The sequence below is a fragment of the Synchiropus splendidus genome, chromosome 13 (genome assembly GCF_027744825.2).
Source record: "Synchiropus splendidus isolate RoL2022-P1 chromosome 13, RoL_Sspl_1.0, whole genome shotgun sequence".
NCBI classification, from domain to species: Eukaryota; Metazoa; Chordata; class Actinopteri; order Syngnathiformes; family Callionymidae; genus Synchiropus; species Synchiropus splendidus.
Window position 1 is genome coordinate 10,616,417 of NC_071346.1, and position 23,750 is coordinate 10,640,166.

The 23,750-nt window shown below is 43.1% G+C and overlaps 1 protein-coding gene across 1 annotated transcript in view; it reads right to left on the minus strand.

Moving 5' to 3' along the window:
• Positions 1-3,383: 3,383 nt before the first annotated feature.
• Positions 3,384-23,750, minus strand: part of LOC128769390 (BMP/retinoic acid-inducible neural-specific protein 3-like) — a 38,977-nt gene continuing 18,610 nt past the window's right edge. The window contains exons 4-8 of the mRNA XM_053883073.1: positions 19,821-20,038; positions 15,387-15,492; positions 11,948-12,184; positions 7,915-8,137; positions 3,384-4,817 (exon numbers count right to left, since the gene is read on the minus strand). Of these exons, the coding sequence (XP_053739048.1) occupies positions 3,692-4,817; positions 7,915-8,137; positions 11,948-12,184; positions 15,387-15,492; positions 19,821-20,038 (1,910 nt within the window). The 3' untranslated portion in view covers positions 3,384-3,691. The remainder of the gene's footprint in view (positions 4,818-7,914; positions 8,138-11,947; positions 12,185-15,386; positions 15,493-19,820; positions 20,039-23,750) is intronic.

Genomic DNA, 23,750 nt, shown 5'->3' on the forward strand with positions numbered 1-23,750 from the left:
ATAAACCTGAGAGCAACTAAAAAGTGACTGAGTGGTTTCTTTTCTCATGAAGTCCCCCTCCACATTTTCTGGTATTCAGCTAAGCTAGCTGGATTTATTGTGAAAGCAAGCTTGAGTCAGCGTGTTCCATCCTCAATGTCGTTTACACGTCCAAAGAATTTTCGTTCAAGACTCTTTAATACATATAAATGAAGTTTGCCCCACAACTTCGACTGAGTTTCGGCCCCTTGAGCGAGCTGCAGTTTGCGCTGCTTCGGGTGAAACAGGCTTCACGTTGTAATATCTCTTCAAACTATGCAAAGGCAATAAATCATACAGGAGCGCTGCAGCGCATGACGGCTGCTAGTCACAACTGCATCAACATGTCCAGCGCCTTCGCTCTGGATGATGCTACTGGAGCAAATATGTTGCATCTGGCTTTAATCTCTGGAGGAACGTGTCGGGTGAATCTCGATGAAGCTGGGTTTAGCTCCCAGCTCTACAGATGCGGGTCTAATCAAAGAGGTGCCACGCGCCTCGCCCGTGGCTCTGCTATCAACCTCCCTCCAGGGATTAAAGCCGAATTTTCCTCTGGCCCCCAGTTCCGTCCTCAGAGAGCCCGATCCCTCGGCTGTTGGGTGAGAGTGTGATCCTTGTCGCCGATACGGGGTCCGGTGCTGTTTGATGCTGAGCAGGTCTCGCTGCCGCGCCGGCTCATCTATCACAGTAAGTGTGAATGGCGGCCGGGGACATCAGGGGAGCAGAGCAGAGCTGCTCATCAAAACCTCCCTTCTCCCATATATACTTAGTAATCTCTGCCAAGGCTGTTTTCTAAATGGGGACCTTGTGTTGTGTGGCTCCAGATGGGCAACAACAACACGCCGCACACATCACTTTAGGTCCCAGGCGAAATAAAGACTGGCAATAGGATGAAAAATAGACCGACTAACTGACTGGATAATATCAAATGTGGCAAAAACAGTTATTGTGGAATGTTTTCTCACAACACTGAGCGGAGCTGCTTTTTTTTTTTCCATGAATTATCTCATGTCTCGGAAGTGTTCCGTGATTTCTTAAACACGAGAAGTGGCTTGGACTGAAGAGAACATCTCCTCCACCATAAATCTGGACTGGGTTTCATTTAAATGTCTTGTTTATAAATGGGACGATCCATTCACTCCCAGGGGTGTTCCACTTATTTCAAGAGCGGAACATTTGCTCACACTTTCCCGACCATCAATCCTAGCGCATCGCTCTCGCGCATAAATATCACATTTCCTCCCAACTTGGAAATGTATTTTCTCCACGCTTCTAAATCGTTCTTCTTTTTTCCTTTTTTTTTAAGATCAAACTTCTACACCGTGACCTCATCCAGACACCCGCTTGGGTAAAAACAACTTTAACTTTAACCATTTTTCTTTAGTAATGAGCAATGGAAATAATCATCGCCGTGATTATTCATGGAATTTTAAGGAAAGGTTAGTACAATTATCTCAAAATGTCAACAACCTAAGTCGATGTCGAACTCACCAGTTAATGCCAAGTCAGTTAATTAATAAAGGAAACTTTAATTTCAAGAAAAAAGCCTATACCCTATATAGGGAGCGTAACCTCAATTAATTCCACCCATACAAAAAACCATCAGATGGATGAACTGCTGGTTTTGAACACAATATTTATAGATCGCAGGGGACAAGATTCTGATTCAGAGTAATGGACAGAGGTCCTGGGAGGCGAAGAAGAGAGTGCAGGCAAGGTGGAAGCAACACATCCGAAAGTGCGACATATTGACAGTCGCGAACGACATAAATTAAATGTCTATCGGGTGGCGCTCCTTCGGGATTGTAATTTCATGTACCTTCACTTTTCCACGCCATAAAACAAGTTTGTGGCATATAAAGTACTTCATATACCAGGTAACATCACAGTAAGAGCTTGTTTCCAGAAAGCTTACAGATACGGACGAAATGGAGCAGAACCACTGGAAAACGTGGGGGGCAGTGTTGCTGTTACGACCCAATAAGTAGCTCGGGTGAGACATGAAGACATGACAATAGCGGGAATTCTCCGTCCACCAGTCGTAATATATTTACTGTTTCTTCTTTTGTGTGAGTGGGACATTATCAATACAAGTAACATCTGACTTACAACCGGGATCGGTTCTGACCAACCGGCCATGAGTCGAATGCCATTCAAAATAGCCAACGCGAGGGTTATAGGTGCTATTGCAGTGGTAGATGGCTGTGTGAGAGTGAGATGCTGGGATACTGTGATGCTGTAACTGTCGCACGCCTTGCTAGGCTGCTACGCGCTGCGGTGCCAGAACAAAAACAAAATAAGCATCTGCTGGCCGTGGTTGTAAGTACAGGTGACGAAAGTTGAGCAGGTCGTAAGTCAGATGTTTTTGGAGTTTGTTGTTGACATAAACTTTTGACTGTGGGCTGCTCTCCCTAGTGGAGACATTGGTGAACAGCAATACCAAGGTAAAGAACACATGGAAGCATGTGATCGGTGACATTGTTTGAAACTTACAGGTATAATTCTATACGTACAGGGAGCATGAATGGGCCTTAACCCTTCCTATTCTTTTTGAGCACCAAGAAGTGACAGAGGAGGGAAATAACTGAGTCAATAGAGAGAGTTCTTGACCTCAACATTGGACGTAAAAGTCCACTTGACCATTGCCGACATGATATGTCTGTGGAGAAAGAATGGCTTGGTAGAACCACTGGTGGCAAGTGATAGATCAGAGACAGCAGTGACACCTTCTATGATGCATGGTTCAAAGTCCAAAAGACAAAAAGTGGAGCTTGAAGAGGCTGAGATGCTGGAAGAGATAAGATCAGAGGTCCTGCTCATGAGGAGCAGTTTGGAGACAAGGTTGGAAAAATGATTAGCACGATGTCAATGTGTGTGTGTGAGGAAACTATTGACTCCTAGAAGACAGTTTTGAATGGAGGAGATACTTGGGGTATTAACTTCTAGACGTGAGCGGGGATCTTAAACGCAGCGCAAGTGATAGCGGAAAGGACAAAAAAGACAGCAACTGTATTGCCGATCACGGATCAAGACCTTTAAAAGACGTGCCTTTAGGTATTGCGATGCCTATTAATGTGCTCTTTTGAGTCGTGAGGATTTCTTTGTGGGCAGAGAAAAAATGTGTTTATGCTTCAAGTACCTGTGACTTGTGATTGTATGGCGAACAAGAAGTCTGTCTTATGAGGTCATTATTGGAGCCTCAAACTATGCTTCTACCGACCGAACACGCTGAAATTGAACAGTAAGAGTTGCAAGAGAACAAACTTCCAAGGAACATTTAATAACTCTTTCTCGTGGGCTGCTGTATTCTCAGGATCCGCTTCCTGCTGTTCTCAAAACACGATTTTTTTAGACCCTCCTGTCTTACACGCTGAGAAACAGAAAATAAAAATCAATGTGCCAAACAGCATGGGGAGGACGACTGCGAAAATATCAGCTCAGATTCAAATCCTTTTTTCTCCATTTATTATTTTACAAAAGTATTTAAGACTTGCAGATATAATCCATTAAATTACACTGTCGTTTTTTTTCTTTTTTATAAACATCCATTTGCGATTGCCTATGTACAACAAAGCCTGGAACAATGTCTAAATCACTTGACACAAATGGATCCAGCGGGCGGAGAAACAAGCCGATTTGTGGCGAGAAGATAGAAAAGGTGAGAGAAAAGTCATTAGCTGCAGAGTTTATTGGCCTCGTACTCCAAGTGGTCGGGTTGTTTGGAGCTGAAAGCTTGCAGGGCAGCGAGTATCCTGCTCACGTCCGCGCTGGACAACTTGAGTCTGTGGCGGAGCAGGCAGGCGAACAGATCCACGTGTGGCGCCCCCGGAGGCGAGAGGCGGTTCACCCTGTAGCGCAGCTCCACCAGCTGCAGCAGAGCCGAGTCCTGTGATCCCTGAGTGTACGGGTAGTCTATCTGCAGAATCAGATCCTGGATCGCCTCGGGGTCAAAGTACACGCTGTAACCAAACAGCTGCATGCTGTTCACTTTCATATAGCCGACATTAGAGGGCTCTGTTCCCTCGGGGGGCTCGTAGTAGGCTGTGGTGTTCTTATTGCCCCCCGTCGCTCCCTCTCTGACGCGACTTCGCAGGTAGAAATGAACCGTCTCAAAAAAAGTCTTCCATCTGTTCCCCAAAGAGAGTGTCCAGTTGTAGCAGTCCAGCGGGATCTCCAGCCTGGTCCGCTCCCAGTCCGGGTACCCGTGTTGACCTACAGGCATGGTCCAGCTCTCCGAGTGGCTCCCCCCGAACGGGTTCACAAAAATAGACAGTGCAGGCTCCATGGTGCTGTTCTTAGTCAGGCAGAACTGCACGGAGAGACCCAGGAGCATGTGAACACGGTTGGATTTCACTCGGTTGCTCTTCAGGGTGAGAAGCATCCGTTTCCTCCACGACGGGTCGAACCACGTGTTTATCCTCACATCATTGCTCACAAACACTGCATGCAGGGAGAGGCGCGGGTCACGGCGCTGGAGCAGGTAACGCAACTCAATGTCCTGCAAGTCCCGGTCGCTCTCCAAGCCCAGGTAGGGCTCAGTGGGGTCAGGCACCGCGTGTCTGCAGGCCCCTTGGGTCAAGATGAAGCCGGTGTTACAGCCGGAACATCGCGTGCGGTTCTCGGAGGAACAAGAGGCACAGCGAGGGCCGTCGCCCACCGAGCAGGGGATGACGCCCTGGCAGGGCGGGTGATTGTACGGGCAGGAGCAGCTGTGGCTCTGGTCGCTGTAGACACCAACCTGTTTGTTCTCGCTGCAGTAGAGGAGGGAGAGAGTGAAGCCCAGCCAGTAGTGGAGGGACCTGCGGAGACAGACGCACAACAGCCTCGTCACAAACTTCTGTTCGTGTTGGAATTGCTTTTTTTTTTTTTCACTTAAAATGTGGATGTTGCCGCCAGCAAGATCCCAGTCATGCCAACTGGGTGAATTCATTATCCAGGTGTGATCTATCATGACCCTAAAGGCCCCATTTTGCGCTCATTTCATGGGCCTTTAAATTGTAGTTAAATCACAGTGGAGCGCGACGCTACGTTTCTTTTCATAAAACACCGCTTCAGCGACAGAGATTTTTTTTTTACCAGAGCTTGCGTAAAGCCAAGTTTAGTTCCCTTGCCGAAATTCCCTTTGCTCCAGATATCAGGTGACACACAGTAGCTGTCAAAATATGCTCCCCCTGCTCACTGTAATTGAGCTTCAGCGTACAGTGTATTTAAAATTGGTTGTCATAGAAATGATTCAACAAGGTGTGCGGTGGGTGCAGGCATGACAGGGTCTGAGGGGGAGCACATTCTGGCAACCTGAAAATGATGGATGGATGAACACGCCCTGGTAGAGTGGTTGGCCTGTGACTGAGAGACTTAGACTTAGACTCCCTTTATTCTCATTGCACAAAGAAAACACGGCAGTGAGACCCTGGCAACGAAATGTGACTTGGCTTCCGGTTCAAATAATGATACTTGCATAGTAATAATAACTTACAACAATACAAAAAATACTAAAGAGTGAAAAACCAATACTACTAAGTGCAAAGTAAGTGCAAGTAAGTAAAGTAAAGTAAAGAGCGAAACAGAAAACAGAATAACAGGATGCCGGTACCTGACTGCTCAGATCACAAATGACTTCTCTATGTAAAAGTGATCACTAAAATGAACCATATAGGTGGCTAAAATCACATTTAATTTTTTATTGCAAGTTTTTTGACTGGCAGACCTGACTGTTTAACGGTAAAAGGTGTATTAAGGAGGCGTTTATTAGGTAAATAAAAGGCTAAAATTCCTCAATGAACAATTATTGTCCACTAATATTACTACTACTACGACTACTACTACTACTACTAATAATGATAATAATAGAGTCACTAGATGTTGTTTTACCTCTTACACGCCCCTCACAGTGACAGTGAATAAAGCAGATCCCCACTGAAGTATTCTGTGATTGAAGTGGTGCTGGAGGAGGGAAGTCAGCCAGGACTACTCAAGTAGATTTCCTATGTAAGAAGCGGGTAAAAACTGATGCATCTCGGCAGGGTGCTGTCAGAAAATCGCATCCAACCCACAAACGCTTGAACAGGTTTGGTCCTGTTTTTACATGCATCGGGGCAGGGACTCAACATAACAAGCCAAAAAAAAGGGAGTCTAACCACAACAGTTGCATAACTCACGTCCACATACGTAACATCAACCCCATCATTAATATGACATCAGGAGAGGGTCTCTTTTCCGGACTTTTTCGGAAGGAGACCATTAAAACGTTCCTTCATAGAAACTGACAGTCCGACATGTAGACTGATGTGACTCTCTGCTCAGACATGAAACTCACTCTCTCACACTGACATCTCGAGGCTCACTGGAAATAAGATCAAAAAACATTTCCCTTTGTTCGTCACTAAGGTGAGAAATTTCATCATCGCGGCTGCGGATTGTGGTGAATAATTCAGAACACAATTCATCCTTCAAAAAGTGGAAAACAGTTCTGCTGAGAGTCAGAAATAAAGACTATTTCTAACTAATTCATGGAAATAAATGTGGTTCATGTCTAAAAAAATAAAAACACGTTTGTAATAAATCTAAATAATGACTACATAAATAAAAATGATCCAAGAATATTCATTGAGAAATGCTTTGTACATGAATAAATATAGAAATATGATTTAAAAATCAAATACAACCCAAAACATATGAGTAGAACTATATAAAAAAAATGACAAAATATTAAAAGCCAATTAAACATACGTAAAAAAAATCCTGGTGCAGTTACATGGTTAAATATGAGTCAATATTGAACATGTGTTGACACAATAAACTCCGTATTAGCTGCATACTAGCATGTAATAACTCATTATACAGTACTTACTAGCATCATGTGACGCCTGACTATCTTTTACCCTTAAAGTTCACTATAAACAACACCATAATTACTGAATATTACCAGCAAATAAGCAAGTAATTTGTGAATTAACGGTTAATACATGCTACTAGCTACTGGCCGGAGGAGGCAGGACACCCTGGAGAGGTCATCCGTCCACCACATAATGATGGACAACCACTCCCACACACACACACACACACGCACACAACTTCGAGCCATGAATGAAGCATGCTGTTGGAGACCGGGAGGAAAGCGGAGCGCCCGGGTGAAACCCACAAAAGCCGAGCTATAAACGCCACACATTGATGCCCCAGTTTTATTTTATGGATTTGGATTCTTCCCACAGACTCCTCTGACACCCGCACAGTTCCCACATGCATAAATGAACGAAGCAGATTCTACCATCAAAACCCTTCCTTTTTGATACGGATCATACGACGGTCATAAAGAACAGTAATTGGCCTGTAGACTGAAGAGGCAGCGGTGAAATTCTGACGCACGCCCTGATTGATTGTGTCATTTAGTTAATTTTCCGCCCAGAAATGGCTATCAGCTGCAAGCGTTGGCCAGAAAGGCATAAATCTGACTGGAGTTATGACCTCTGTGGTCTCCGATAGGCTGCCGCCGTGTCCAGGTGGGACCGAGGCGGCAGCTGGAGCCGTAAAATAATAGAAGAGTGAGTAAAAACGGCGGAAATTTCAAGCCTGCTCTGTGAGGACGGCTTGTTATGCTGGCTATATTTGTGCTGGGGATTGATCGCGACGCAGTTCTGGGTCGATGGCGAGGAATATCAGACGCGCCTGACATGATCGCGTTTGTCTTTCCCAGTCGGAACAGAGAGGTGGCTCTGTTCCTGTCAGCACTTCTCACCTCACTCCTACTCCTGCTTCCCTCAAGTGTGTTTCAATAAGTATCGCCTCGCTCCGCTGCGTTCTCGCGGCAACCCGCGGCATAAATCATTTTCATAATTACAAGTTTTGGGGAGCACCTTGGGTTAAGAGTATAAATACCACCCCCCTCCTCTGTCTTACCTGGGCCTCTGCAGGACTATTTTGGGCTGCTTCTGGCACCGCTTGCTGAGGCTGAAGAGCTTGTTAGCCGTGCGGCGAGCTTTGGTGAGAAGCTGGTTGCTGCTGGTCTCCAGCTGCCTGTAGCGCTGCAGCAGGCTGGCTTCATTCCTCCATAAGTGTTCCACGACAGATGTGTTCAGAGCGTAATGTGTTGGCAGTTTCCCAACAAAACCTTGGAACTCCTCTGTAAGGAAAGTAGAAGTTGAGTGAGTAAACTCTGCCTCTGGCAATGAGCCACGGGGTAAGATTATCAAAAAAATGTCTAATGCTTACTGTTTCTCCCAGAGAAGTAAACAGCTCAAGAAGAGAAATTACAGCGGCGTGCCAAGAACTCTTCCTTTGTTTTTGTTTTTTTTCATTTATGCGAGAGTTCACTGGTATTTTGCTGCACTGCAACTCATACTTCATATTAATGGGGATGACAAAGTATAAAAATATTAGTCGGCGCCCGCTGGATAACAGAGCCACAAATTTAAGCCTCCATATGGGTCATTAAACTGAATCCATAGAACTCTTAAAGAGATTTAATATTAACTGACATCACAATCCGCATCCAGAGAATCTATAGTTCTACAAGTGCGGCACATAAACACGCAGCTTGCAACATGGTGATCTGTCATCCAGCTTGAAATCGACTTCATCCGTCCTGACGTTTGTATTTTAATCTAGCTATAGTGCTCCCTTGAATCTTTAAACCCACACATTGCTCCTGCAAAAAAAGGGGTCACCAACTATTGTTGCTTTATTTATTTTATTTTATTTTTTTTTACATTTTTGGCTCTGACTTTTGCTGTATTTAGGGAAATGTAAATTGCAGATCACTGGTGTCAGATGCAGAAGTCCTAGATCAGGCCAGATGTGCCCGCAGGATAGAGCTTTTCCTTAATTCTATTCAACTCAAACAGAAAAGGATTGCGTGGGATCTGTAACTGAAAGACAAATTGCCGCCTTTTAAGGTTCATTTAGAATATGTTGGAACATTAAGCACATGAAAAAAGGTAACCTGCCAAAACAAGTAAACAAACTAATGCTGCCTTAATTTGCTGGGGACACAAAGGGTGCAGACAGTATAGACAGACAACCACTCACAGGCAATTGAGAGTCCAGGGTGTCGGCCAGTCACAGCACGGGACACACTCAATCAAAACCCCATAGAGAAACAATGAATTATCCAAGACAACTTTGACTTTTTTTTTTTTTTTTACAATAAAAGAGAGCTGCACCAAAAGGCGAACCTCTCCATTTACAGATCAAGCTTTGTCCCAACCCTCACCTATGGTCATGATCTCGAATACAAGCGGCGGAAATAAGTTTTCTCTGACAGGTGAGTTCTGTCACTTGGGAGAGACTCGGAGTGGAGCCACTACTTGTTCGTGTTGAGAGGAGTCAGTTGAGATGGTTTGGGCATCTCACAAGGACGCCCCCTGGACTCTTCCCTTTGATGGTGACCGAGGGGTCGACCCAGGACCAGGTGAGTCAGAGCTGGTGGATGTTGCCCGAGAGAAGGGCGTTCTGAGGTTGCTGCCCCCACAACCTGGCAACCAATCTAGATCCATTGAGGATGGATGGATGAATGGACGAATCAGAGCTGAACATTTTCACTTTCACTGACAACAAAAACGCTAGTTTTCAATCATGGCAAGTGAATCCCTCTCCAACCAGCTGTGGTCCATCTCTTCATATGTCCAGCTGGAATGCGTGACCAACGGGCTTCAGTCAATATGAGGCTTTTTTTGGAATGTCTCCGCTACAAACACGCCAAAAGCCGCCATGTTCATGTCCACCTCCATGATGTATTATGTGTTATCAGTTTGTTTCAATGTTTCCCCTTTGTTTTAAGACGTTTGATCATGTGAGATTTCATCTCTATGAAGAGATAATTCTTCTGAAGATGTGGTGGCTCTCATGTAAGCCGTGGCGGCGCGCCATGATCGTTTACATGTAGTGGGATCCTTGGTGTCAGCCATTAATATCTGTGAGGGTTTGGAGTGTGCCGAGAAAACCTGTGTAATTACAGGAAAGCTTTAATCCCGCACGGCTGCAGATCCAAAAAGGGAAATATTTTTCAGCGATAAATATGAGGCAAAAAATACAAAACCAAAAAAAAAGTGAATAGTTCAATTTGTGGACATGATAGGGCCAAATGTGGCCCCTGGGTCGCACCATGCCAAATTCGCACACTGATTTCATGAGAATTTGGGTCCCTCTAGTAATTCACTTGGAATATTAGATTTATCAGGAGAATGAAAAGGGCTGCTTTGTGTATTTGGAAAAAAGTTAAAAGGGAAGACAAATATGTGCATTTAAAGGGGCCCTATTACACTTTTCCGTTAGCAAGACGAAATGTCATGGCAACATATACTGGCATGCACAACAATGGTGTCTATTCATTTTACAGTAAATTTGTTTGGGTTTTTGTCTGTGAGGGAACTGTGAACTCTACGTTGGCCATAAGAAAAATAAGGACAGACATACAGTACGGTCTGAGGGAGGAAGAGATCATCTCCACAGAAACACAGCGCTTCTCATACTGGCTTGTCCGTCGGGAGTTAGCGTGTCGCACTTTTTTGTTCTTGTCTACAGTGATACGACTGGAACAGTCAGTCATTTTACAGGGTTTGTGGCTATTTCCATGCTTTTTGTGCGATACGGCTATTTTATAAACGTCATTGCAAGTCGGACTTGAAGAGATTCATTTAGATTTACTAGTTGCCGACATGGCAAAGATGAACCGCTTATAATACGCAGCGAACGTTTCCCTGTGCACTACATTATATGATGTGATGTCATGAAAAAGGACACTGAAAGAGATTGCCGGAAACTATGCACTAAAATACGCAGTAACCTAATTTCTGGTGTCAAATGTTAATTCTTATAAAACCTTAGATGAATTCATCCCCTCAACATTGATAGATAAACAAAAACACACATTAAACATTTCATTTTTATGTGAAGCTAATACAGTTTGTGAGATAGAATAATAAATAAATAAATAAACAACAGGGACCACATCATCTTGTTCCGGACTATGTGTTGTACAGATTCAATGGCTGTTTACTTTATTGCCGTTTTGTCTGAAAATTATCATTTGTGCAGTTCATTTTCTCGCAATTGCCTCCTTGTCGAGTGAATCTTTTACACAGCTCTCTTCGACAGTGAGACATATAGAGCGATGAAAGAAAGAAAACGGATTCAATTGACTGCGCGTTTGTGTGTTTAAGACGAGATGCATATCAGACGTATTTCCCACCGTGCGCAGTCGGAGTCGAGCCTCAGGAGTTTATCAGATTTGCGAAAAACATCCGTGTAAATTGCTTTGTAAATACCAGTCGAAGCACCTCATCTCAGTATTGGTATGGCTTTTTACGGGAATTATAGCAGTGTCTCCAAATTAATCCAATAATGCGTTATTAGGTACTTGGACGCGAGCCACACATTGTTTGAGTGTGAGTCCATTTATTTGTGTGGAATCCAATTTGCCGTGCGCAGAGCTGAGGGAAATTACCGCAGGAGCTCTGGAAGCAAATACGCTCTGTTTTTGTTCATCTGGGCCACGATGTCGATGCTACACGATCAATGAATCGCCGGAACGTCCGCCGCCCCGGCGTCGCATCGCCGCTGTAGGTCATCGCGGGTTTCATAATTCGCCGATGAAACTCAGTTTTAAACAAAGTTGGTGATTTCTCACCGAGCGTGTTCAGCCCCAGGCTCTGACATGAGAGCGGCTCATGTGTTGTCGGATCTGACACTTTGAGTGACAGCGCTTTGATTCGGAGGCTGCAGCTGGCAGTTCCAGTCAGCCAAGAAGGACTCCAGACAAGAGACACGACATGTGTTCTTTGTTGATGATGGCGCTCAGATCCTGGCTCCAGGTTTTTCATCTTCAGGGAAATATGTATTGAATCGTCTGCCGAGGATTCTGCAACCTTTGCTTTTATTAGCATAATTCAAGCTGACATCCAACAAGACTCGCCCATTCTTCCATTCGCCTCACCTGATTCCTCAAACTCCTGGTTGACAAGCCTCCAGGCGTCGCGGATGCTCACGAGGTTATTCTCCAGTGTGTCCAGATCGGCGTGAGGACAGTTGCAGCCAGGGAAGTCCGCGCCGCACTCGCACCAGCAGTCGCCATTCTGGCACTTAAACTGCCCCTCTGATTTACAGCCAATGTAGTCCAGCGCTGCCTGAACGAAGCGACCTTGTAGGTAGTTGGGGAGGACGACCTGCAGCCCTGGAGAGTGGACAGAAAAATAATACATGTCATTATCATTAGAAATGAAGTAGTAATAAAATATGTCATCTTAAAGCCTCCATTAAAGAAGATTCTGGATATTAACGTTGAGAAAAATGTGTTTTATATGTACTGTGTACACACACAAAATCATACACACGCGCCATTTCTGTGAGGACCATAATGCATTTCAGCCTCTCACCCTAAACCTAACCATCCAAAACAAATAGCTAACCTTAACCAGGACTCAACCTTGTGAGGACAGGCCAAAATGTCCTCACAAGAAAGTGGCTTAGGACTCACAAGTATGGCTACACATGCCCCCACACACACACACACATTTGTATCTATATTTTTGTGTGGGGACCACTCATCGCCATAATGTTTTCCCCAGCCTCCAACCACCCCAGACTTAACCATCCAAAACAAATGGCTAACCTCAACCAGGACTCAAACGTAAACCTAATAATAATGACCCAGTTATTTTCTCAGATTGTGGCATAACCTTGTGGGCCCCCAGCAAATATGCCCCACTAGGTGTTTTCCCCAAGGTTGGACCTCACTACGATAGATACGCTTAAACACACACATATTTGTAAACCTATTCTTATGAGGTCCTCTCATTGCCATAATGGTTTCGACCGCTTCCCACCCTCAACTTAACCTTTCAAAACAAATGGCTAACCTTAACCAGGACTCTTAACTAAACCCAATTCTAATGACCGAGTAATTTTGAGGTTTTTTTTCACCCTCATACCTCTATGTGGACCGGGTAAAATGTCCGCACAAAAAAAAACACATAATGCTTTTCCGCCACCTCTCACCCTTAACTTAACCATCCAAAACAGATGGCTAACCTTAACCACTCTCAAAAAAAAAAAAAAAAAAAAAATAAATGGACTGGTACATGTAGCCTCAGGAAAAGTCACAGGAGAGGCAGCAGAGGGAGAGCTGGTAGTCCACACACACCCATTCACCGAGATAAAAACAGGGACTAAAGATAATAGTTCATGCAGCCGAGCCAATAGTTACAACCATCAAGTCCATGCCAAGGGTTGTCTCTGTAATGTGACGAATGCAGTGTCGCTGAAGCTAGATAAACATTTTCCCTCTGAGTGGAACTGCATTTGATGTTGGGAACTGATTTAACCATAGGGGCCCGCCACTGCGCCGGGCGCGCATTACTTGATTGGGATTAAAATGACTTCTGAAGTTTATTTTCGGCCAGTCCCACACACTCCTCTCTGGAGCCAAGAATAATAGAAGGCAGAGCAAAAAATATTTCTCCCGAAATGCCTCCGGATTGGAGTATAAAAGAGTTGGGGGGAATTACTTGGCTTTTACGAAATTAAACCATACATTTGAGTCCCATTAAAAAAAAATTAATGGCGAACAATTGGCTCCAAGCAGAGGGTCCTTCACACAAGGTCCTTCTTCCCATTAATTGGGTAAACGTGGAGGGAACACTGGCACTTAAAAAAGAGGCTACAATGGAAAAACGCTAGCCGCAACAACATTCCGACGAGACTCCTGGGTAACATCCAATCTTCAAATGGCACTTATTGTGATACTTTGTGAGTCAAACACAGAGGGGCTTGAGATGATAATGGATGGCCTGAGTGTTTGATCAGCGCAGCTTCAACGGAGGAAGCAGCGATCAAACCTGCCGCCTCCACACATGTGGTCAGCCATTCGTATATAAGCACTCCCATGGATGCAAGTCACCTTTCATATTTGGCTGTGGAACAGGCAAACAAGCTGAATTTCAAAGAAGCTTTGTGCTTGGAATGATCATTTGCCAGATGCAAGTTGGACTCATTTCAGGAGGAAATTGGAAAAGGCTACCGTGCTCAGGGTTCTGGGCGGTGTTGGGATGGGGTGACTCTAGGTCAGAGCCTGCAATGTCATCAGAGGTCATCAGAAATAGCCTTCTTTAAAAGGTGAAGTCCGATGCGATACGGATGTCACGGAATTGGCACCTATTTCTGTGGGACAAATCTCACTGCAGGGGAGGGAATCTCAGCATGGGGGGCTTAGTGTGGCTAAAGCGTTCGGGAGAGCGGAATATCATGATATATACAAATAGAATTTCCGGCAGAAGAAGTCCAAGTTGGAGGAGAGTCCCTGCCCCTTTTACAGGAGTCTAAAAAACCTGTGGTTAAGTAGGCAACACGTGGAGCGCAAGAGTCTTCATTGCGTAAGGGCTCGGTTCACGTCTGTCTAGGTCCATGGTTTTTAGGACTAGAGCAGAGCCAGGGAATGCTAGCCACTTAAAAAGATGCCCCTGTTGATGGGAGATCGGCAGCTAATGGTAGCTTGTGCGCCACCTGTTGGAGACACCTTGTCGAGCTACAGAAAGTTTGAGTCAAAAGCTTCCAACAATGTTCCTCCCCTTGCAGTTTTGTTGATGAAGTCCGCAGGGAGGAGGGTGAAGAGAGGCCTCCCCATCAAGTGGATCCAGGTGAAATGGCTTCAATTTGGGTTACCTTCTGGACATCCGCCGGGTGAGGCGTCCTAGGACACACTTCAGTATCCAGGGTATTCCAGCCTCACATATTCATAAGAAATTGTACGGGTGACCTGTCAGAACGACATCTTTAACGGACTAGTTTCTAGCAATAAAACCAACGGTTGGGAGCTTGAAACCTGTTCCATCCCAGTCGCAGGGACCTTGTGAAAGACACCTTGCTGCTTGTGAATGTTTATAAATAATCACGGGGTTGGTTGGAAGGGTCGTTTGGAGAACATTGGCAGCCATGCTAACATCATCCTGCCCGAGGCCAGCTGTGACTACAGACGTGGCTTTGCCCCACCGGTGAGACTGAATCATGCGGTTTCTGTGCTATGCTTTGGGTGAGATGAAAAGCTGTATATGAATCTCTTATTACTTATTTTTTGCCAAAAAAGACAAATAATCTTGACACATATTTTACACAGCAGCAGCAAGTTTGCGCTGAACCCCGGCTGAAGTGGTGGTTGCAATGGGCTGCAAAATTTGCTTCCCCTATTGACAGATATTTTCACCTCAAACCAATGAGATTTCAGATGAATTATTTTACTCTCAAAAACACGCCACACACTGATGCACACACCTGAACCCCTCTAGATAGCAGAATGTGAATTTGACATTCATTGATATGAAAATAAATAGCATGTGAAAAGGGAGCACACAAGCTAACAAAAGACGACTTTGGTTTCTTACCTTGGAGTTGAACCTTGTTTTCTGGGCTGTGCACCAACACGGAACTGACGGTGTCGAGATTGTCGTAGTTGCTGCATCCGAGCGGCCCGGTTCTGGTTTCGCTCACCTGGAGGACAGTGAAGAAAAATAAATAAATAAACAAAATTCACCAGCCAGTTGGGAATGTTTAGTCATCGGAGTGACAGATGAGCTGCTGTCTCATCTCCTGGGACGGACTGGCTACTCAAACAGCTGTCACCAGCCACATCACTTGTTAGCAAAAGAACTTCTGATGAAAAATGTTTAGATACAAAGAGCCACTGTTGGACTTCTGAATCAGAAAAGTTAGATCTGCTCCACGTTTTACTGAAACACTCACAGAAGATGGTGCCACTTTTGCATACTGTTTCTCTCTAAATCCCCGACCCATGTGTTTTTAATGAGATTTTTGTTAGAGTATAACAGGTGGTGCTTTTCATTCCTGATAAAATACGATAGGATTCTCAAACTTTATTCATTTCCTGCTGCTGCTGTCTCCCACTGATCTTCAATCTGCCCGAACTCCACACATGCTGCAAAGTAGCAAATGATTGGAATTCAGTCTGGCTGGAAAATTAATGGAATGAAATCTCTAATCCATCAGGCTGATGCATAACTATAAGAAAGAACACGTTCTCAGTTCAGGGGGGGGGGGCACTTGTCTTCATCAGTGGCGACTCACTTTAGCGCTGCAGGTTTCTCCCTCCGGGCTGATTGATGTGTGCACTCTAATAGCTACTTCACATGATAAAATGGATGATTGGTGTTTTATAGCCAGCGCGCACGGCGGCTGCGCTTTCATGCTACTCTGGAGCTGGTGGAGGAGTGAGTCAATACCAACCACAAAATATCGCTTTTGTGATATTTGACTCAGACAGCTGCGTCTGTCTTTATTCAGTGTTAAACAAAGGCTGTTGAGATGCCATGCTACAAAGCTCACAAACTCATCTAGCAAAGGTACCACATTGTGGAAAACAGATTTTGAAAGTTATTTCTTTTTTTTTTTTTTTTTTTTGGTGCGTCATCATCCATATTAAATGTGAAAATCAAGCCGGTCATAAATTTTTGAGTGAGATATGGATTTCTGAAGCTTCTGTTGAGCTGCTCTGATGTCTCCTTTCATGCAGTTCAACCCAACTTCAACCCCCTTGCCAGTCGAATAACCCCCCCAAAAAACAAAACAATCGCACAAAAACAGAACAAGGTTAAACAGAAAGGTATATGCTACTTTACCATGCTATCAGAACATTGGAAGCACGTGTTCTCAAGAGCTCAGAAAATGAAACCCAGTAATAATTCACTTGTTTTTTTTAAAAAACATTTTTATTTCACTCCCTCAACAAGGCCAAGGACCAGAGAGGATATTAACAAGTTGAGAGCCACTAATTTTATGGACACGGTGCCTCTGAGTTTTGGAGACTCAAGGTCAGACAAGAATTAAAATAAATTAGATACGTTGCCCATAAAGTTTGAGTGTTTGCATCACCAACATTGGTGCTAAGTAACCAGATAAGACTATGTTAAAAGCCTTCAATTCCAATTGATCTTCACAGTAATAAAAAAATGATCACCAAATCTGCAGGTTCATATTCCACAGTATATTGTTAGTGAAAAAACATAAAACAAAAACATCACATATATATCTTATAATTCTTACTCAGTTCTTGTTCATCGTTGCAGTCTTGAAATTCTGGGAACAGGATAATTTGAGGGCAAAGACCTGCCAAATCACCCGATCCACCAAAGAAGAGAATTCATTCATGTCTTTTGTTCGATGTCTTTCAGACTGAATAGGCAGCCCAATCGTCCCTCTGCTATTTATGTAGCGTTCAATTTTTTTACTTCCCAAAGATACAGAGAGACATCCGGTTTAAAATGAATTACAGATTCATATTAATGGATCCCTGTTTTGAATTTATTTCTTCAGTTGAAATATGGATGGCACTTCAACTATGGAGAATTATTTTCTCCATTTAAAAACTCTTCAAACATGCTAGACTTCAATTTTCAGGGTAAACTTGAATACTCGGAGTAGAAGAAAAATATTCCAATGAACGGCAGTTCAGAATATGAAGAACTGTGAGAAGAAAATGAATTAAAATGGATGAAAAATACTATTATTTATATTTTTGCATTGTCTTAATAGCAAGGCACCCAAACAGCAGCCAGGGTGAAAGATGTGAAACTAATAGAGACCAATATATAAAGGTCAACACTTTCCATATTACAGACATAAATATATATTCTGTGTTTTACCTACAAGCTGTGAGGAATATTGAAAACAGGCCGACAAACATCAGTGACTTCGGGGGTCACTGATGTTTTGACAGATGCAGCGTGAACAGAAAAATAAAACGATTCCATATTCATGAAACAAATCAACTCTCAGCACTGAGGAATTATTTATTTATTTGGTGTAAAAACTGATAAACACGCAGATAGCTATTTTAATAGAAACCAGGCTGAAGGTACTTTGAAGAATCAATGTCAAATTCAAAGATCATTTTAAAGCTAATTTAAAGAACTCTGAATGCAATCTCTCAACAGCCAATTTGGTCGCTAGACGAACTCCAAACAGTCTGTCAATAGTGTGATGATAATAAGCAGACCTTGGTACGATTTACCGATCTTCTTCAATTGACATAGCTTGACAAAAAAAAAAGAGATATAGACACATAAATTAAGTAGATAACTGTAAAATAACAGCGACACTGTCTGTCTGTTTTAAGATAGTTTTGCTTGACAAGGTATTTTACATTAACTTCTAATGAACTCTAGGATTTTCCAACTAGTACGCATCATGAATCCACATGAGGCAGGCAAATAGTATCCTAAAACAGGCTCATAAAAAGAACATCTCTGTCTTGAAATAAGTAAACCAGTGGCCACTGCTAGAATAAAGTCTAATCACTTAAGCTGCCTTGGCTTAATACAATTGGAAAATACACAGGAAGAAATGAGAGCTCATTTTGAAAATAAGTCACAGTTTTCCCCTCTGCTTTCCTAAGTTTACATTTCAGAATTTGCCTTGAATAAGGAAAGGTGCTGAAAGCAAAATGGAGGAGGAACAAGCTGGTGACCAGTGCAGTGGTGAGCAATTCAATGTATGTTTGGGCCACGTTACATACCACTGTGGGACACAGGACAGTGATTAAAGTTAACTTCAAATGTTGTGACTATAGTATTATAAAACAAGTAGTACACAGGAAAAAGTCAAATTATGCCGTGCCTAAAATATGAAGCCGTCAAAGGGCCACACGTGGCCCCCAGGACGCACTTTGCTCATATCTGAACTACAGTTCTGAAAAGATATTTATATGTAAATATATCACAATACTTTGACCTCTGAGACATAATCAGTATTTCATCTCTTCACATCTATTTAAAACAAATAAAAATCTTATTATAGCTGGAAATAACATTCGCACCTCCACTACGGTAGATGGCACTGAAGAGCTAGGCTGCTATAAGTTACAATCGCAATTCCAATTCCAATATGTGTGTCAGAGCATACAGGTGAAGGGTGTGAATATGTCGACAAACTAACACCTGCTCAATTTAAAGATGTTTACGAGGTTTTTGCTTCATAGAGAGGTTTCAGTATGTTGAGAAAGGAAAAATAAGTTAAGAATTTCTTAAAATTACCTTAATATCTCAGTAGTTAAGTGACAAACTTGATGCACTTAATCTATTTAAGCTAAGTGTAAGTATGTAACAATACACTTCACTGTCAGCATTAAAATGTCTTGCTTTGTTTTGACATAAATGATACTTTCAATTTTGAGTAATATTGTGTGATTTTCATTTAGTTTACTTCATACTATTTTGATGCGTATTGTTTTGTGTGGTTCTAGCCAATACTCACCTCTTGTGATAGGGTTTCATGAAACAGTGTCCTACATTTCAGAAGCCACAAGATGCCACTGTTTGTAATGTTTGGACATGAACAACCAATTCATTGAAACCTCACATCATTTCTAAACCAAGAGCGCCACCTAGTGGCCTCTGAAACTTATGAAAGTGTTTTGTCAAACCTGCATTACTGTTTCATGATGCCTCTTCTACCCATCACTAACCCCTACCCTTAAGCTATATAATCAATGTCAGTGAACACCACACTTTAAGAGTCCATAGTTAAGCATAGAAAATAACCAAAAAGGTATGAGACAGAGGAAAATAAGGAAGTCACTTCGGGCTCAGAAAAGCCTCAAAGTAGACAATAATCCGGCAGTATTTCTGAGACACTCCATTCATCAACTCCATTTATGGTGGTGCGATAGCAAATTTAATATAGATAATGGAGTATAGAGAAGAAAAGTCCTGCTCAATATAGTGGACTGCACATGCTGAACACTCATAGATATGGTGATTATGGAGATCATTTCATCTTAATTGAGTAGTTCCACGAGCACCCACCCGTATGGCGGTCGAGGCGATCTGAAGGTGGTGGAGTCGGCGCAGTGTGCTCTCTCTGTCGGTGAAGTAGGAAGCAGCGAGCTGGTGAAGGGCCTCCAGGGTCACCGGCCCCGTGCTGTTGGAGCTGTTTCTGCCACTGCGACTGCCCTCAATGCTCAGCGCAGAGGCCTCCTGGCCGAGCTTCTTCTTGTCCACAAATATGGTCAAAGACTCCTCCCCTGATGAGAAAGCACGGATAAAGAATCTGCATGAAACGTCTGGAGGCAGTATTTGCGGCAGAACAGGCCGCGAGAGAAACTCCTCAACTACCGCCGCGCTGTTTAATCACTCTGGCAGAATCAGCCGGTGCGACGTCATTAAACATGTCTCATCGACTATTAACGCTATCTGTGTTTCAGTGTTCTATTACATCTAGGATGTACCCACCTCCATCAACTTCCTTAATTATAACTGCAGTAAAATGATTCATTAAAGATGTGATATGGAAAATCTAGTTTCAGATTTGTCAAATAAATCAAAGCTGATGTCAAGCAAATTGGTGGCAGCTTCTTTCCCAAAGTAGCCGAGGTGCGTTATACCTCAACAAGAAAATTGTATGACGCTTTGCAGAGATGTTTAATCATCGGTGGAAGTTGCTGCTGTGGCTAGTTTCATCGTCAATGCCATTCGTGTAATCAAATGTCTGGCCTGGGGGCCCTTTGGAGCCCTTGATCAGACCTCATCTGGCCCACAGTCTCGGACCACATACGCACTACTTCTGGCTGCTTCTGTCAGCCATAGAATACAAAATATGCTTAGGAATCTTGTTGACCATACGCCGCTAATAGCACCACCATGCTGCTAATAGCTAAATGCTTGCAACACAGGTGCTTGTCACTGCCTGATCTGGTCTGCCTGCCTGATGTGGTCCATCGGAAATTCCGTTGCTGGAACCGGAAATTGCGCATGTTTTACCAACTGACGTTTACTGGTAAGCGCATGCGTACAGGGTTATATCGCGCAAAAGTGATGACGTTTTTTTAACTTATTACAATAGTTGTTTTTTACTTAAAATAGTTTAGATTTAGAAATTGGATGACTCAAACATTGCACCACGGTGGACATAAACCTCATTCAGGTGCAGAAGTGCTCACTCCTGCTCCTGTTAAATGTGAAAGAAATGTAAGGAGAAATGTTTCTCATACAGTAATGATTATATTTCAGAAGCAATAGATTGCACAGATCAAAAGTATTGGTGGAGCTTGAAATGTTTATTGATTCAATAATGCAGGATTGATTTATATCGCGCAAAGGTGATGAAATTTATTAATTAAAATATATTTTTTTAACTTATAAACTAGTCTACATTTACAAATCGTATGTTTTTATCTGGTTATTGTATTTTTCTTTTAATCCAGCTTTATTGAATCTATAACGTTTCAAGCCCCTCCAATATATTTGACCTGTGCAATGTATTGTATTATCATTATTGTATGAGAAACATTTCTCCTTACATTTGTTTCACATAGATTTAACAGGAGCAGGAGTGAGCACCTCTGCCCCTGAATGAGGTTTATGTAACGCGTGGTGCGGTGCTTGAGTCCATTTACGTTGTTAAAACTAGACTATACATTTTAATAAGTCACCTAGTTTTTAATAACCTTTGCGTGATATGTACGCATGCGCTTACCAGTAAACATACACAATTTCCGGTTCCAGCACCAGAATTTCAGTCTGACCACATCAGGCAGTGACAGTGCTTTTATATTTTAAAATTATCGGCTACGGTGGCCTGGATGACAAAAAACAAATGAGAAGCATAACCGCGAACCCAGAAACACGTTTACAAAAACTGAATCACAATTTCGAAATCACAACATTACTGCGAAAAGAGGAGTGTACCCGTCATTATAAAGCACGCCAACGTTTTTTCTACATGGAAGATGAGCGCTGTGCACCTTGCGCGCCTTCAGTTGACACAAAGCCTGTGCTTTTGCTTCAGATTTTGCCACATAGCTCAACATGCAAGCAATTGCCACGCAGCTCAGTTAAGATGGCTGGTCACACCAGACCCAGGCTCTTCTGGACAATCACGCTGGCTTCCTAACAATCACCTCACAAGTGTGTCCAGCATTAAAATAATCAGTGTAAGAGTCGCCATGGCAATGTTCTCTATCAGCAACATGTGATGAGATCGATGTGCAACTTGTCCCATCAGCAATGAGCTCTTATCAGCCGGTACGCGCCTCTTTTCCAGTTAGTGTTACTGTTGTGAGTGGATTTTTGTCCTGGGTTGGTGGCCGCGCTTCTGATTTTGTGTTCGTCGTTTGCCCTTCGGGGTCACCTCACTTTCAGCTTCCTGGAAGTTTTATTTCCATTGTGCAACATGACCTTCAGATGAACGTTTCACTTTCGCACATCGAAGACATGAAAGAAATCTTTCTATAAAATGACTCGGTCAGTAAAATGGCTTAAAGATTGTGGGTAGAAATTAAGACGATTTTCACCACTGACCTCGGAAGTGTGAACACCTCTGGACTTGTTTATGAATGACCCAAAGAAGACAGGCCTGCTCAACCTCTACCACAAGTTTAGCACGATGGAGTGCACTCCTTTATCACGGAAATGCAAAATATAACTTTAAAACATATGAGGCAACACAAGAGAACTAGAAGATATTAACAAATAACCATTATTGTTTTTTTTTTTCAGATTATTAGTGTTGTCAATCGATATATTGAGTGTATTGCAGTCAGACTTATGTAGAGTGTTATGGTTACAGACTGACTGAAGTGCAGTGAAAGCACCTCCAGCCAGCTGCCTAACCCTTCTTAACATCTCATAGAAACAATTCAATCTTTAAAACGTGAAAACAAGCACTTGATTTAAGCACATGATTTAAATTGAAAAACAAAAATGCATGTTTGGTGCATGTATTGAAACTAGAGTATTCATTTGAGAATAAAAACAAATAAATATTAATGACAGATCTGTGTTAAATGGAACACTGCAACTGAAGACCGCAAAACTGATCTCGCTTCGTTCCCTTGGCAACACAGCTCTCCATTAATGTGACCAACATTATTTCCCCCCAAAATCTGTTTCATTAGTGGGAGAAGCATCACAGTCAATTTGTGAGTCCAGAACTAAGAAGGCCGATCATCACAATAGGTCGACATTTATGATGGGGCTTGCTATTCAGCATGGCGGGGAGTGAAGACATACCCTTATTGTATTGATCTCGAGATATGAACATTCAAGATGTTAATATAATCTAAACAAGGATCTCAATTTCCCCCACTGGTCGTCCAAGTACAGCTATGGCAGAGGCAAACATCCATTTTCCGCGTGCCCTTCAATGTATGGTACAGAGCAACCAACCAATGTCATTTCCTGCTTGGAGCTATAGCCAGCCAGTAGGAGAAACCCAATGTTCTACAACCTTTTGGATCATGTTTTCATTGGATTAAAAAAAAAAAAAAAACTTCACACAACCCATTGCCAGAGAGTATGGATATCGAGATACAAATTTTGTTCCACATTGTTGAGCCCCACAGGAGGCTGTCCCTGATGCGCCGCTTCACACAAAGCTAGATATCCATCTGCATTTTGGGCCAAACGTGAACATACTATCAACGCATGCTTGATCTATCCAGGGTGCTCATCTTCAGCCTGCGAGGCGACAGCTGATCCCAGCCATCAGTGACAGTCGTGAATGAAGCTATCAGTCATGTAGTTGCTCCTGCTCGAGGCGCTCGACAGAAGAAAAGGTGGCGTGAACACCATTACTAAGGTAATGTAAATACCGGGAGTAAACATCAACAGCTGTCTGTAATTGAAAATGAACGGTCAATTTTGGTGATCCGAGGGAAGTCAGCTCCGTGAGCCGCAGATCAAATCCCATTATCAAAGTGAAAAGAGACGACTCAAGCAGCGGAGCGCCCGCCAACA